The 17,228-nt window shown below is 44.3% G+C and overlaps 1 protein-coding gene across 2 annotated transcripts; it reads right to left on the minus strand.

The window, feature by feature from the left end:
- Positions 1-11,584: 11,584 nt before the first annotated feature.
- LOC109201502 (G2/M phase-specific E3 ubiquitin-protein ligase) lies at positions 11,585-17,006 on the minus strand. 2 transcript variants are annotated; one of them, XM_025906101.1, is made up of 11 exons: positions 16,713-17,006; positions 15,923-16,059; positions 15,353-15,659; positions 14,624-14,706; positions 14,417-14,469; positions 14,148-14,186; positions 13,615-13,925; positions 13,322-13,500; positions 12,883-13,052; positions 12,127-12,341; positions 11,585-12,027 (listed from the first exon to the last, which is right to left on the minus strand). In XM_025906101.1, exons 1-11 carry the CDS (start codon positions 16,897-16,899, stop codon positions 11,792-11,794), a joined length of 1,917 nt encoding a protein of 638 aa, XP_025761886.1. In that variant the 5' UTR covers positions 16,900-17,006; the 3' UTR covers positions 11,585-11,791. The 2 variants fall into 2 exon arrangements, with proteins under 2 accessions (XP_025761886.1, XP_025761887.1); XM_025906102.1 differs by lacking the exon at positions 15,923-16,059 and having other exon boundaries at positions 16,713-17,004.
- Positions 17,007-17,228: the final 222 nt, after the last annotated feature.

Here is a 17,228-nt window from a genome sequence, read left to right on the forward strand (position 1 = left end):
CTTGTACTTCAGTAACTCCTCATTAATCAGGAACTATGGGTTAAAGTACTGTAGTGTACTGTAATACTGAAAAAATGTAAGAGAAGAACTTCAGATCCTGAGTGTGTGAGGACAGAAACTGGTCGTGTCCAAATTCATGGGCTGCATCCTCATGAGGACCCGGCCTTCGCGGTCTACTTGGGCCGGGTCCTCAGAAGGGCGGGTAGGCCGGAAGTAAACGGCTGTGAAATTGGACGGTCTAGCGTTCTGATTAACGTCACCGCTGTCTCGGTGGAGTTTAATAAACTCAGCCGTCTGCTCCTTGCTATGTAAAATATAACAGGACACTGGCATAAATTCTCGACCATCTCACACTTCTATTTAATCATTTTTCTGTTTGACGTTTATTCAGCTGTGTGAAAACCACCTGGGAGATTAATAAAGTTTTATTTTATCTAATCTAATCTAATAACTTTAATCTCAGCCAAACCGAACACTGAAAAAAGCCAAACAATATCCTTTTTAGGTTGTCTAAGTGACTTATATATTACGTTTAACCTGAGTAGCGAAAGTCCGCGGTGATCTGAAAATGATGTGCCGGGAGTTGTGCCGTTCTCGGCGGCTTCAGTGACCCTCGAGCTCCCGGCTTGCTATCGAGCTGGTGGGTAACAGACGTCTCCGAAAACGTCGAAGCACTTTTGCAAATATGCAATACCTTGATAAACCGAGCAGATATTTGAAGTTTATACAGCTACATTCTCGCCTGAAAATATGTTAAAAGTTTATTTTGTGACCCAGAAAGATTAATAAAAGTAATTTTAAAACTTAGTAGCAGCCGCCATTGCCGGAAACTGGAGTTTGGCTGGGCCGCGCTATGAATTCTGGGATATGGTGGGCCACGAAGGACACACCTGACCCATCCTTCAAATTCGGGGAAAAGGAGGACGCATTTGTCGGCTGCATTCGGAGGAGTCTACGAATTTGGACAGCCTTCGGCGCGTCGCTGTGACGTAATCGGTCTACAAATGCGGCCTCAGGAGGATGCAGCCCATGAATTTGGACACGACCACTGTCTGACAGACTGTTTTCTACAGTCAATGGTCCACAATCCCACAGCCACAAACATTCTGACCAATCACAGCACTCCATTTCACTCCGCTTTTGTTACGTACCCTCCGCTTTTCCACAGCAATAAACTGCGTGTCATTAACAGTCAGAGCGGATGGAGTCAGTGAACTCAGCACATAAGATTTTCTGTTGAACGTAGAAAAACACAGAATAGATTTGTTTGAGTGAATGAACAGCACATGTTTGTCTGCACAGACCATAATAATACTGACAGGCGGCTGTTTGTTCAGAGCTGATTTATTTCTACTCATTTTCCTGTTTGAAACAAACATCTGTCAACACTTTGTTTCAGCTCCACATTCATCCAAACATCCTCAGAGTTCTCTCCTGACAGTCAAACATTCATGATCAAAGTGATCATGGTCGAGTGTGAGGTACTAAACTTTTACTGTAACACTTTACCTTCATCTGATTCTAATGCAGGACTTTTACTGCAGTTAATACTCTGAATACTGCAGACAGGCTGATCCCAACAGCAGCAATAACCCCTGAAAATACATGAAACTAACATTAAAGCAGGGTTTCATCCTCACTGTGTGTTTGAACACACTGATCCAGGATCAGATTCATGTTCCTGACCTGAGAGTTTACCTGTAGACTTATGATGCATTCAGGGTCCTGCAGCAGACTGTCGGCTCTACGGTACAACTGTGTGTTTGAACACACTGATCCAGGATCAGATTCATGTTCCTGACCTGAGAGTTTACCTGTAGACTTATGATGCATTCAGGGTCCTGCAGCAGACTGTCGGCTCTACGGTACAACAGGGAGGTTTTATCCTTCAGTCACTGCAAATCTGCTGCCACCAAAGTCCATTGAAAAATCTGTAAATTTAAGAATTAAGTCTAATATCACAATACTACAATACCATCATAGAATAGACATCATAAATCTTAGTTTACACTCATGAATCATGTTGTGTCCATTCGTAGTTACAGTTTGTTGTGCCATTCAAAAACCATTATAGCTCAATAGAAGCTCTGAAGTCAAACTGTCAACATGTCAGCACACAAGCTCTCACATGACAGCTTCATCAACATGGACCTCTGAGTGTTTGTTAAAGGATCATTGTGTGAAAGACGCTCTGACACAGCTGACTGCAGCCTTTAGCTGTGAGCACACAGTGTCTCACATTTACATTCACTTTACTGTCAAATCTCCAAAAGTTGAATCTGTTCATCTGGACGTAGTGTTTTGTGGGAGAAACGTTTCGTCACTCATCCAAGTGACTTCTTCAGTCTCAGCTGACTGCAGGTTTCCCCAAACCTTATAAACAGTACATTTGCATAATGACTGAAACCAGCCCACTGAGGGAACAATGGGCTGTGAGGTCAGTTCCTTAATCATAATTATGCAAATTCCCATGACCATTGATCAACAACCACTGACCAAAACCCACTGATCAAAGAACACTGATCAATGGCCATGAGTACCATTCACAGAGAGTTGGGGAATGGCTGCAATCACAGCATTGTAAGATGGTGACAGATGTACCCTTAGGCCCCCTCCTCGATTCAGAGATGGTCTTTCCCTTTTCACGTAAATGGCCTCCTTGACTCCGCGCTCAAACCAGCGTTCCTCCCTGTCCAGGATGTGTACATCCTCATCATTGAAAGAGTGTCCACTGGCCTGTAGGTGTAAATAGACTGCAGAGTCCTGGCCTGATGAGGTTGCTCTTCTGTGTTGTGCCATCCGCTTCGCTAGAGGTTGTTTGGTTTCCCCGATGTATAAATCCTGGCAATCCTCCTGGCACTTAACAGCATACACTATGTTACTCTGTTTGTGTCGGGGGACCCGATCCTTGGGGTGGACCAGTTTTTGGCGCAGCGTGTTTTGGGGTTTAAAAGCCACAGAGACCCGGTGTTTAGAAAAAATGCGTCTCAACTGCTCCGATACTCCTGACACATATGGGATCACTACAGGTTTTCGCTTGGGCAGCGGTTGTCCTTCTCTCCTGGATCGGCTGGAGCTTTCTTTAGGTGCCTTTCCCGCTTTGACAAAAGTCCAGCTGGGATAACCACATTTACTCAGGGCCTTCTTGATGTGCTGTTCTTCTGCCTCCCTGGCCGCTGTGTCAGTGGGGATGGTGTTCGCTCTGTGTTGTAGCGTCCTGATGACACCCAGTTTGTGCTCCAGTGGATGATGACAGTCAAACCTTAGATACTGATCCGTATGTGTAGGTTTACGGTACACGTCAGCTTTTAGATGTCCCCCATTACTGATGGAAATCTCACAGTCTAAGAAGGCTAACCTGCCACTTTTCATATCCTCCCTGGTGAATTTGATGTGTCGATCCACCGAGTTAATGTGATCTGTGAAATGTAGAACGTCCTGAGATTTGATTTTCACCCAGGTGTCATCCACATATCTGAACCAATGGCTTGGTGGTGTTCCAGGGTAGGATAGCAAAGCCCTCTTTTCCACTTCTTCCATGTACAAAAAATGGCCACGATGGGTGAAACTGGGGAGCCCATGGCACACCCATGTTTCTGCCTGTAGAACTGACCCTTGTATGTGAAGTAGGCGTTTTCTCCCACAAAACGCTACGTCCAGATGAACAGATTCAACTTTTGGAGATTTACTTTCCTGGATGATTGAGAATGCATCAAGACGTTTTTTACTGTCAAATACACTCAGTAACTTTAAACAGCTGCTGTGGCTCCAGGGCTGAGCCCCCAGTGTTTCCCCTGATCATGTTATCGTGCGAGATCAATCAATTGGAGATCAGAACAACAAACGACGGAGGCACCAGACAAGTGCAATCAAACGATGAGTTTATTAACACCGGAGAGGAAACATCAGCATATGGCTTCCTCTGTCAAAAATACACTGAATGCTGGTTTTATAGCAAAGAAAATTAACGCCCACACATACACGTCAATACAGGTCAAAAATACATTGTGTACAGTCATTGTTTACAGACAAGGGTACATCTTGTACATCTCTAATAACTATAAACAGACATGTAACTTCTCTTTTCTATAACACTTGCCTTTTAAGGTAATAAACTTCAAGCTTCAGGGTCTCTAAGAGCTAATAATGGACCCTCGTCATCAATCACTAAGTAGACAGAATTGGCGCAGGTCTCAAATAAGAAGCAGAAGACACTGGGGCCTTCGCTCAGGCCTGCTACTAGATTAATTTGTGTATTGTAAGCATGCATGCAATTAACCTGCTATGTCCTCATCTTCCCTCAACATGTATCACCTGGACACTCTCACCAGTGAAGCTTAAAACCCTCTTGGATGGAACATCAACTCTAAACAAGCACAGATATGCAACGTGTATAAAATGAACTCTACCTGTGAATAGAATGAATGTGATGACAAACATATTCAATGCAATATGAACCCTGTAAGAAATATTACTGATAAAATAATACTGTAGAACATGTTACTGATGCATTTATCATAAGGCAGATTATATGGTAGCAATAAAAGAATCTCTAAATCCCAACATTCCCTCTTTTGACATTCCAACAAGGAATGTCACCACAATTCATGTTGTATCACTCCCTGCCCCACTCTATGGGTTCTAAATTCATCTGGTAGATGCCCTCAACCCAGCCAGGGTTCGCAACCCTCGCCATTATCTTTACCAACAATCCTCTGACACAAGGAACGGTACAACAACCAACGATGACCAGTATTCCTAAACGTACAGCCAAGGAAAACATCGCTGACATAGCCACACCTTTCCATTGTCCAAACACGGATGTCTTCCAGGACTCCAGCGGGTTTTCGACACCTATCAAAGAGAGGCACGGCTGTGGCACTGATTCAGACTTGGAGCACTACGGTCACCCTGGTGTGTCGGCCAGAACACCACTTAAGGCCAAAGAATCCCAGAGTAGGAAATAAGAAGGGAGCTTGAGGTTCCGTTTGAGGCACTTTATTGTCACCACTCAATTCCTGGGGCTGTAAACACAGCAAGTGTACATAGGTGTGTGTGGGTGTGTGTGTGGTTTCCTACAAAAGAAATAAACAATGGAAATACAAGATAAATAAAGAGAATAGACAAGTAAAACACTCAAATATAAACATGATCCAACATAGTTAACATAATCACATATATAGAAATAAGACAATACAGTACACTTCAAACTGCTCACACTATGCAACTAAACCGCATTAGTGCGAGGTTAAGTTACCGTCAGTACACAGGAACTACTTCCGGTAGTTGTACAAAATAAAAGCTTCCCCATTATAATCAGCCGTAATGCTCTTATTGTGAAGGGCAAGCGGGAACGCGATCCTTCCGGTCAAACTACGATCGCTATTTTATTAATCCTCGTACCTAATTGTTGCTACAAACGCCGCTACTTTAAAGTAAACAATCACAAGCATCACATACAACATACAGAGAAGGTCTGATAACACAGGAATGACGTTATGGACATACGAACGGCCGTACATGCGTCAACAAAGCTAAACCAGGATAAGCTAACGACATAAGTTAGCATATAAAATGAGGGTGAACTCACGCGTTGCATGCGTGGCCTACCGCTCCAACTACGGACTACATTAACTCCTAAATGGTAAGCATACTACAGTACTGACAGAAACAAAGGCAAAATACAACACAGGTCAATACTCACTTGTCATTTATGCACACATAACATTCCCCAGGAATTAGTGCAACCCCTCCAGACCAAAACTGCTCATCCGACATTAAACTGCCCACCTTACTAACCGGATGATGTCACTAGAAGGTGGGCTGGCCCAAACTGACAGAAGACTGAATATTAAATGAACTTATATAAACTTATAAACACCAGAAAACTATTCTATGAACTTTGGGGCCTTTTATACAGCCGCCCCCAAATGTATGTAAGACATTTGCTCATCAATAAGGCAACAAAGTTCTAGGGTTGTGGTGAGTTCGACGCAGAGCTGTCCTCATCTTCTCCAGAGGGCAGCGCAGGGAGGACAACCAGTCTGGCAACTGGCCGAGTGTAGACTCTCTCCTTCACCTTCACGTCAGCCGACCTGATGCGTCCATCAGGGCTCGGATGAGTTTTAATCACCCTCCCCACAGGCCAGAGAGCCCTGGGAAGCTGTGGATCAGCGATCATCACCACAGAGTCCTCAGCCAAATCAGCTGCTGTCGATTGCCACTTCTGGCGAGCCTGCAGACTGGGAATGTACTGACGGATGAAACGTGACCAGAAATGGTCAGCCAACACCTGGGAATGCTTCCAGCGACGGCGACTGAGGAGCTCATTCTCTGGGTATACTATCTGAGGTAGGGCTCCATCCGGCCGCCCCATCAGAAGAACATTGGGAGTCACTGGATCTGCATCTCTGGCATCGGAAGACACATACCCCAGGGGTTTACTATTAAGTATCCCCTCCACTTCGATGAGTACTGTGCGAAGCACTTCTTCTGGAACTGACTGAGCACCAACTGTAGCATAGAGGGCATACTTAACTGACCGGATCTCCCTTTCCCATGCTCCCCCAAAGTGTGGGGCACCTGGAGGATTAAAGCGGAAGCTGATCTTCTGGGGTGCTAGAAGCTGTTGTAGTTCCGGGCACATCTTCAGAAAGGTCTCACGCAGTTCCCTCTCACCTCCCCTGAAGTTGGTCCCCTGGTCTGAAAACAGCTCGGCAGGTGTACCTCTACGAGCGACAAATCGCCGAAGAGCCATCAGGAATGCGTCTGCATCAATGGTGTTAAGAACATCCAAGTGGACCGCCCTGGTGGTAAGGCACTTGAATATGATTCCCCATCTCTTCTCAATACGCCGTCCAACCTTGACCTCAAACGGCCCGAAGCAGTCCATTCCCGTAGAGTAGAAAGCCGGTTTATATAGACGTAGCCGGGCTGCTGGCAGGTCTGCCATCTTCAGCACTGTAGGTCTAGCTCTCCACCTTTGACAATCAGCACAAAGGTGTTGGTAGCGCCGGACATCTTCACGCCCTCGCAGAATCCAGTAGGAGCGCCGAAGCTCTGCGAACACCCGCTCTGGGCCAGGATGATAAGATAAGATAAGATAAGATAAGATGGCCTTTATTAGTCCCACAGGTGGGAAATTTGTTTTGTTACAGCAAAAGTGCAAAGTTATGTAGCAGAAATTAGAAAACACTGGAATGCAATAAAATACAATAAAATAAAATAAAATAAAATACTATATACAATAGAATAAAATAGAATAGAATAATATATACAATAGAATAAAATAGAAATACAAATACTATATACAACTGAGTAGGAAAATACAAAAACACAACTTCGTCAGAAGAAGAATTGCACGTATAGCAGTCTTATTGCACATGTGTGGGTTTGTGTGTTTGATCAGCTGCAAAAGTCTTTATTGTAGAGTCTGACAGCAGTGGGGAGGAAAGACCTGCGAAATCTCTCCGTCCCACACCGTGGGTGCCGCAGTCTCCCACTGAAGGAGCTGCTCAGTGCTGTCACAGTCTCATGCATGGGGTGGGAGATGTTGTCCAACAGGGATGACAGCTTAGCCGCCATTCTCCTGTCACTCACCACCTCCACTGGGTCCAGAGGGCATCCTAGAACAGAGCTGGCCCTTCGGATCAGCCTGTTCAGTCTCTTCCTGTCCCCAGCAGAGATGCTGCCCCCCCAGCAGATCACACCATAAAAGATGGCTGAGGCCACCACAGAGTCATAGAAGGTCTTCAGGAGTGGGCCCTCCACTCCAAACGACCTGAGTCTCCGAAGCAGGTACAGCCTGCTCTGCCCTTTCCTGTAGAGGGCGTCTGAGTTATGAGTCCAGTCCAGTTTGTTGTTCAGATGAACACCAAGGTACCTGTAGCTGTCCACAGCCTCGATGTCCATACCTTGGATGTTCAGTGGTTGCAGTGGAGGATGCTTGTGCCTGCGGAAGTCTACCACCAGCTCCTTGGTTTTACTGGCGTTGATCTGGAGGTAGTTCAGCTGGCACCAGTCCACAAAGTCTTGAGTCAGTCCTCTGTACTCCTTGTCGTCCCCATCAGTGATGAGGCCGACTATTGCAGAGTCATCAGAGAACTTCTGCAGGAAGCACTGGGTGGAGTTGTGGGAGAAGTCTGGAGGCTTCCGATGGAGGCGGTTGTCAAAGTCTTAGATCAGGAGTTTGGTCACTGGGTGGCTTGGGTCTAGGATAATCGGATGGAGTGTCTCCAGTGCCAAATCTTCAGATCGACGAAGTCGTCCTCCAACACAAATGAGCTGTCTGGTCTCATCCACCTCGGGTGACAGAGAGAGAAGACGACTGCTCCTGGGAACTGGCTTACCGACTTTCAGCAGATTGTACTCCTCCGGAAAACTATCCATCTGGGCCCTCTGTAGGATCAGCCTCTCTGCCCTGCGATAGTCCTCAGCAGTGGGATGACCATCTGGTTGGGCCGCCCCATGTAGCTCCTGCGCTGTAACCTCTAACATCTCACTCCAGGTTCTGTAGCGGCTCAAATCTGAAGTTGGCTGACCTGACGGAGCAGCTGCAGTGGTCCCACAGAACACAGCTTTGCGCAGCTCCGCGGCATCATCTGCTTGGTCAACCGTGAGATCTTCTGGCCAGGAGTCTGGACTGTGCAGGAGAAAGGATGGTCCTTGGCTCATCTATTTGGTACAGCGAGCTCCTTCAGCTTCTTCCCACGTGTCACGTCATCGGCTGGATTCCTTCCAGAGTCGACGTATCTCCAGGAGTGCCTGTCTGTCAGCTCTTGTATCTTGGCTACACGAGTGCCAACGAAGACCTTGAATCGGCAGGATTCAGACCCCAGCCATGTCAGCACTGTTGTAGAATCAGACCATAGGACCGTCTGGTCGATTCTAAGGGTGAGCTCCCTTTCCAGCACTTGTGAGAGCTGGGCCCCAGTGAGTGCAGCACAGAGCTCCAATCTGGGCATAGAGTGAAACCGCTTGGGGGCAACCCTGGACCGGGCCACCAAGAACGACAGATGCACTTCTCCATTTCTGCCAGCGGTCCGGAGGTAAGCTACTGAGCCATAAGCTTCCTCAGAGGCATCACAAAATATGTGTACCTCTCTCTGACAGCTGAAGGTGTCCACTTGCTTAGGCACATATGGTCGAGGAAGAGTAACTTCAGGCAGAAACTGCAACTCTTCCTCCCAGGCTGTCCACTGCTGCATGAGCTCCTGAGGTAGATGTGGGTCATCCCAACCCCTTTGCTTGTCCCAAAGATGGCGGATGATTACCTTCGCTCTGGTTGTGTAGGGTAAGATGAACCCTAGGGGGTCGTACTGGCTGGCCAGGACCTTGTAGATATTGCGCATCGTGGGAACTGCATATGGAACTTGACGATGCTTGTAGCCTAGGACATCTGTGTGGAATAGCCAGCTCAATCCCAGGGTAGATTCTGGGGTATCTACCTTGTTCTGGGCCAGCCATAGCTCCACACTAGCAGAGCAGCTCTCTTCTGGTAAATGACTGATGACGTCACGTTCATTGCTGGCCCACTGTCGTAGGTCAAACCCTGCTGGGGCTAGGATGGCCCGTAACTTGTCGACAAGGTTCCTCGCCTCTCCCACGGTAGGGAAACTCTGAAGGCAGTTGTCCACATAAAAACACCTTTCGACTGAGAGTCTCACGCCATCACCTAGCTGGCTGTTGTCCATGACGTGACGCTGCAGGGCGAATGTGGCACAGCAGGGGCTACACGTGGTTCCGAACGGGAGCACCCGCCACTCATAGACTGCTGGAGGGCTCTCGTCACTGATGTCACGCCAGACAAATCTGAGCAGGGCACAATCTTCTGGTAAGAGACGAACCTGGTGGAACATGCCTTTAATGTCCCCACTCACTACAACTGCATGCTCTCTGAAGCGTAATAGAACTCCCAGAAGCGACGCACCTAAGGTGGGCAGGGGCAGCAGGTAGTCGTTCAAGTTCTGTCCTCTGTACTGAAATGAGCAGTTGAAAACCAAGCGGTTCTTGCCATTATGGCTCACCATGTGATGGGGGATGTACCACGCCTCCTGACCTTCTGTCGCAGGTGTCTCAGAGCCACACTTAACGATGGAGCCAGCCTTGATAAGCTTCTCCATCTCCACCTTGTAGGCTTCAGCTCGTTCTGGGTCTTTAGCCAGCCTTCTCTCCACACCCCGTAGACTTGGCATGACGGCGTCTTTAGTGGCCTGCAGTAGAGGCATCCCCTTCCGGCGAAGCAGTGGGGTGGCATAGCGAAGTATGCCCTCAACCTCTACTCGGACAGTTCTGGTCTCCAGAATGCGTATGGCCTCTTGGTCTTGCCTTGAACGAGTAACAACCTTCTCGTTTCGGAACGGAACGATGTCGACCTGCCATAGTTTCTCTACATGTTTCATTAACTCACTGACCTGAGGTGCCACAGTTGTCAGCAAGCACTGCTGTGGTTGGGCAAGCTGGCCGACTATACTTGCTGGCCCTTGTAGCGCCCAACCTAGCCTGGTGCGAATAGCAGCAGGCCCTCCTGGAGGTCCCAGCCCGACTGGTTCAACGGGGGTAACCAGATGGGGATGGTCACTGCCAATGAGTAGCAAGGGTTTCACATTTATCAAGGTGTGGATCGGAAGGCCAATCAGGTGTTTATACCTTTCTCTGAGTTGCTCCATGGGATAAGTGTGGCCTGCAAGTCCGATGCGTGCAGCAGTGAAGGCCCCAGCAATCTTGAACCTGGTCCTGGGCCTTGAGGGAGAGGAAACAGAGAACGATACTGACTCACCTCTGAGAGTCTGCACGTCCTGCCTAATCGTGCGCAGTGGGACATCCTCTGTGACCCCTTGCATGCCTAACTTCTCGGCAGCCTCTGGCAGAAGCATTGTCCTCTCTGACCCGTCATCCAAGACGGCATAAGTGCTGATTGTTCGCTTGCCATAATGAATGCAGACTTTGACGATCTTTAGAAGGACTCTGCAGCCTTCAGTGGGTCTGTCTAGATACAGGACGTCGGTCGCCACCTTCGAGTCACCGCTCACCATCGCTGTTGTTGGTGACCCTTTCAGTGTTCTAACGTTGACATCATGCAGTACCTGCAGGTGCTTCCCTTGGCAGAGGCTGCACGTCTTCCTCAGATTACACTGGGCTGCCTGGTGTGACCGTGCGCAGCGCCAGCACCTCTTGTTACTCTTTATCCACTCTGTTAGCTGGTGGTGATCCAAACATTGGGGAATATTTACAACAGGCTGTACAACAAAACACACTGCAGCAGCCACAAGACTGGGAATCGGCCACAGAACTGTATTTGGCCCTGAAGGACATAGCTGGGTTTTAGATACCAACTGAACTTCAGTTTGTAATGACATTTGTCAGAGTTACTCTGACGAAGACACACACGGTGTCGAAACGTTAGTTTCTTTCCTTTTTTTGCACCTAATAAAACCTTTGGACTTGAGTGCTCCAGCCCTTCTGTTTTTCCTTCATTTTTTAATGTTAGTAGTGTTTCCTTTCCCTCTTGCTAAATTGAATATAATATTGTTCATAATATACAGCAACTGGCATGGATTTAAATATTAACATTTAACCACAATGAAACATTTAAAATTTTCTTTAATAAAACCATTTACAAATAGTGTCCAGCATTTCTGTCACTTTTCCAACATACACAATATTCAGAAAAAACAACTAAATGTTTAACAATATGGAAGTTGCTTGTCACATAAATGTGTTAAGTAGTATGCCAACGGCAGCTGAACCTAACAGGGTAACTCAGTAACTGTAACTTGATGACCTTGCTGATTTAAGAACATCCAAATCCTGGAGCATTTTGAATTCCAAAGTCCATGTTGGCCTTAAAGATGCTGTATGAGTCACAGATGGGTAGTTTCAGAGTATTTGCACAGATGTTTGCAACTGGAAAAGGCGAAACACTTAAAAACTGGATGCGTGGTGGTGGTGTCATTCCTGCCGGTGGAACTGCCGTCAGCCCTGTGGCAAACATCATCAAATCTTCCAGACACACTGCTGTTGCCTTCTCTGAAAGAAGAAAGTAAACACTGTAGTACATTACAGAAAATTTATTTCCTCACCTCTCCTTTCATAAAACTATAAACAAATAAAAATGGTCATTCAAACCTTCACAATCAAGGAGATAATCTGCCCAAAAGCCAAGTGTTAGGACCTCCTTATGCCGCTTGTTGCTTCCTGCTGGGCTGAGATCTGGTCTGAACATGCTCTCCAGTTCTGAAGCAGTCAGGGCCTTGGCAGAGAAGCATAGGAGTGGGGCCAGCACACTGGAATTTTGTTGCAGTGCACTTAAAAAATTCAGACTTTCCAGTCCATCTTTAAATCTGCAAAGGATAGACAAATAACTAATAATTGGTTTATAGCTATAACTATTGCAGTCTTCTAAATTGTGTTTAAATGTCTTTAACTACTAGAACTTTCATTATAAATTTGGACAGATTTCAAATGCATAGAATCACTCATACACAAAAACAATTCATAGCGCTCAGAAATTAACTGTGACAGCAAAAAAAGAAGAGCTCATTGGGATTTTAGCATTAAAAAAAAAAATAGTGCTTTCACACTGGAATAAACACGTGTGTCAAACAAGGGATCACCTCTTTTTATAAATAACTGAAAAATTAATCATGTTGCATGACTATGATTATTATGGGTCATTGTGAACAATAAATGTATACTAAATTAGAGTTCTAGTGTCAAAAGGTTAATAGCGTGCGACAGTGGCTCAGGAATTAACTAGTTGTTCATCAGATCACCGATGCTACTGAATCAGTTTTTTCATATACATCTGAAGGTCTGAAAATGTCAGTGGCTGCTGTGATGAGCAACTGGCCATCCTGAATTTAAAAGGAGTAATGAGTTTACCGTTGAATGACACTTTGGTTTCTTTCAAGGATGTACCATCTGAGGTACTCCTCCACAAATGCTTGTTTCTCAAAAGGCTTGACGTTTCTGAGGCATCCAGCAGTTTGGAAGATTGTGCTGTTTTGCAAAATAAGATTATGCAAAGACTCCTCTGATTCAGCTTTCAGAACCTATAAAAAAAAAAAAAAGGTTTACTGTAAGAAAAACAAAAATATAATTTTCACTACTTTTACGATTCATTCAAACATTGGATTAAAAAAATAATCAATTTGTTATTTCACTTGTGTTGTTGGGAGTTGGAAATCCGTCCTTTTAGATTACAGAATCTACTTTCAAGATATGATCCAACCCGGATAACTTTTATCCCAATTAAATCTTTTAAACTGGCCCCAAGTGTCTTCTAAGTAAACCCATTCCCTGAGCCTAGGTAATTTTCTACCTGATGTAAAATTTTTGTGATCTCCTCATCTTGCACATCTTCTACAGTGGCGCTGAAACTCTGATTCCCTGTGATGTGGTTGACCAGGTTCTTGGAGAGGAAATGTGGTGCTGGTCCCCCATGCACAATGGATACAGCGATCATCTTTCCTGCTAAAAAGTACTCATCTTGCCTGGCAGCTGTTATACAGGGCACATAATTATCATGGTTAATTGCTATTAAATATGCTAATAAAAAAAATACGCCAATTTTATTAAAATTTCCATTGTAATAATTACGGAGAAAACATCCACCTCTTGAATTATATACAAGATAACGGCTCTCTGGAGGTCCATCAAAGATGGGGCGATTTCGCAGACTGCCCATAAGAAGTGTGAGGAATTCACGCCTCGGGCCACCTGTATCCAAACCTTCTTCAAAGCTGCCAGCATCATCATTAAACTTGATGAACATGTCGTAGTTGTCAGAGTATGTGCTGCGTCGAAATCCTCTAACAGCTCCATCCCATACAGCTGACCTTGATATATTGAACCTGCCGACCTTCTTGTGGTCAAGTTCCAGTGCCAAATTTGCAATAATTCCATGTGCCTGCAAATTGGTGTCTCTAAAAAAAAGGGAAACTTTTTTTTTTAAAGGTATATATACTTCTCTCATGATTGCATGATGTCTTGTACAGAACAAGATGGCGGTTAATTGGATTCAATGTTTAAATTACTAACACAGGTTCTTCTGGGGGCTCAGCAAACAGTGAATCGTTATCTAATTGCAAAGTAAAGGCGGTGGAGATTGTCTGCTGCACTGTTTTACTAATAAAATAGTTTTTTACCTGTTGTACTTCATTAGCAAGCATAAGATCCCCAGCACCCTTCCTTAGAGAACAAAGAAAAGCATTTTTGTTGTGTACTGTGAAAATATTAATTGACACTTTGAAAATATTTAAGCATCTTGATTAACTAACAAACAAGCAATACAAGTATTATGTAGTCCATGTTCCAAAAAGCATATACAGAATGAATGACAAAAGTGTATATCTCATTAATACAAAGTGTAGGCAAAAAACAGTAAAAGATTACATGTTCTTCAAATATCACTTACTCATATTCTGCCGCTTTCTGTAAAGGACTGCTTTCATGTTGAAGTTCCAATGGCTGAAACAAACAAACAAACACACACACGCGAGCACGCACACACACACACAAAATGTATTTCACATATGACTATTAACTGTTTTACTGAACTGAGGCAAATGGTGGTGGCTAAACAACAAGAAAACTCTATAAAAAAATTTTAAATTGTACTTACCAGTGTATCAGCAAGATCAAACTCAGAGGGCCTTTTAATAACAATCTCTGGGTCAGAGTCAGACAAGTCTGAGTTTTCTCCAACTACAAAACATGAAAACAAATTAAGCTAAGCTAACTAAATTCATACTAATGTATGAAACTTTATTTGATCATCAATTATAGATTAATACGAAAGGCATAAAGTTAGCATTTAAAACTCATGACTCAGTAGATCCAAAAATGGCTGAATTTCATGTTTCCAGGAAGAAACATAACATATACAAGCTAATTTAGGGAGCAATGGTGGCAGAGGAGTTAAAAGCCCGCCCTGTAATCAAAAGGTTGAAGGTTTGAGCCCTGCTCAGTCTGTCACATTTGTTGTGTCCTTGGGCAAGACACTTCACCCTCCATGCCAGGTGGTGGTAGTGGGAGGGATAGGTGGCATCTGTGTACAGCAGCCTTGCTTCAGTCAGTGAGTCCCAGGACAGTTGTGTCCACATTGTAGCTAATCACCAGCAGTGTGTGAATGTGTGTGGGTGAATGGCTGGTTTTGTTGTGAAGTGTCTTGGGGGGGTTGTAGAACCCTAGAAGGTGCTATATCAAATACAGGCCATTCACCATTTTAATGTAGGTATGCTATTGACTTGGGTGCTTTATGCGTAATGTTATCATTTCACAATTTCAAAATTAGCATTTGTTGAAACTAAGGGAATGTGTGTCAAAATCCAAACAAACATTAGCAGCTTACCATCTTCAAAGTCACTCTTCAAGCAGATGAAAACAGTGATTCTTTGATAAGGCTTGCCAACTTCAGCCTTATAAGCCTCAAGTGTAAATGGTCTTTGTGTTCCAGGGACAGTAATGACCTCAGTGCCATCCGGATACAGAAGAAGGAAAGGTTCATCTTTTAGATCTTTGTTAAAGTCCTTCATTTTTTTAACAGCTTGATTGAGCAGACTTGTGGCAGTAGCGTCAGGGTCTGTTGTTAGGAAAATAGTTTTTCCACGGTATGGCTTCAAACCACCCTTTTTAATGGTCATCAAGCCGACATTTATCTGTAAGGAAAAAGACATGAACAATGGGCCAAGTAGATACTAATATGACTCTAAGCAGATCTATTCAAACTTGAATATTTATTAACTGCAAAAGAGGGATCTTCCTGACAACCTAAATGTACAATTACTCATAAACAATTGTTCTTATTCTGGATAGCTTTACTACACTGAACATTTTTTACACAACTCCCCTAAGGAATAACAAAAGAATGTCATTAGAAAATTAACCTCAACTTGTTTTCAGACAGAGCTAGCCAAACTACCTGAACCTTTCTTTTTTCCTTTTTCTTTAAGCCCTTCCTCCCTTCAGAAAACTTTTGCCTCTCTTCATTTTTCTTTTTTCTGTATTCTAAGAAGGTGCTGAAGGTTGGAGTCGGGCAGTTTGAGGTAGTCTGTGATGCTAAAGGGAAACAAAGGAAAAATGTACTACAATGTCACACATTAAAGACATTCATTCATGTGACATTCCATTGTCCACACAACACGCAAATAAGGACAACACTGAATAATCTCACTAGAAAATTTCTACCAAGGAATGACAATGTAACTGATACTATTGACCAATACAATTCTACACCACTAAGTTTTAATGTATAGACACATAATAGTGTTAGTTCCTAAAGTTAACCAAACATAATAAATGAACTAATTTATTATCGTTTCAGTTGTGGAAATGCTCAGAGGACTGTTCCACGAAGCAAGCTAATCCCAAAAGCCAGGCTCACTCTGAAAATCCAGGCTCGATTGCCCCAAATTCGGTTCCAGGAACCAGGCTAACCTGCAGTCTTTCTGCTCATTCATTATGCAATATGCTTGTGGACAAGTCTGGTCCGTGGCACCCTAGCTGCGAGGTTTGTTAACACTAGAACTGCCCTCAAACCTTCACTACTAGAAAGGTCTTGAGCAGTCATTTTGACAGCTGCGTGCATTTTCAAATGAGCCTCGATTTTCTGAGCTCGCTTAGTGGAACAGCCCTCTGGTCTGCTATGGTCTGGAAACGCTAGGCTAATAAATCAATAAATAACAAACATTTTATTATGCTTATTAACTTACTCAATGGGAGTGAAGTGTCTCCGATGCAAGATGCGTGATAAAGCCTCTCGCCACAGCCGCTGCAAAAGTTTGGTGACTCCTCAACCAGCTTTTTCCCATAGCTAGGACAAAACATTCCGCCGTTTTTCAAACGAAATGCGCTACAGGCAGAGTAACTTCCGGTTCCAAAGACGAACAGCGCGGACATCCAATCAGTGATGTCTCCTGTTGCCGACTGGTACCTACCCTTTCCGGTTTTCTTAATGTAATTGTGCTTCTCAATTTGTTTTTGTGATTCTTCTTTTGTTTTCGTGCATCTTAATTTTATTTTGTGCTTCTCAATTTGTTTTTGTGATTCTTCTTTTGTTTTTGCGCTTTTCAATTTGTTGTTGCGTTTAGTGAATTTGTTGTTGCGCTTTTCAATTTGTTTTTGCGCTTTTCAATTTGTTTTTGCGCTTTTCAATTTGTTTTTGCGCTTTTCAATTTGTTTTTGCGTTTAGTGAATTTGTTTTTGCGCTTTTCAATTTGTTTTTGCGT

This window comes from Oreochromis niloticus, linkage group LG3, assembly GCF_001858045.2.
Source record: "Oreochromis niloticus isolate F11D_XX linkage group LG3, O_niloticus_UMD_NMBU, whole genome shotgun sequence".
NCBI classification, from domain to species: Eukaryota; Metazoa; Chordata; class Actinopteri; order Cichliformes; family Cichlidae; genus Oreochromis; species Oreochromis niloticus.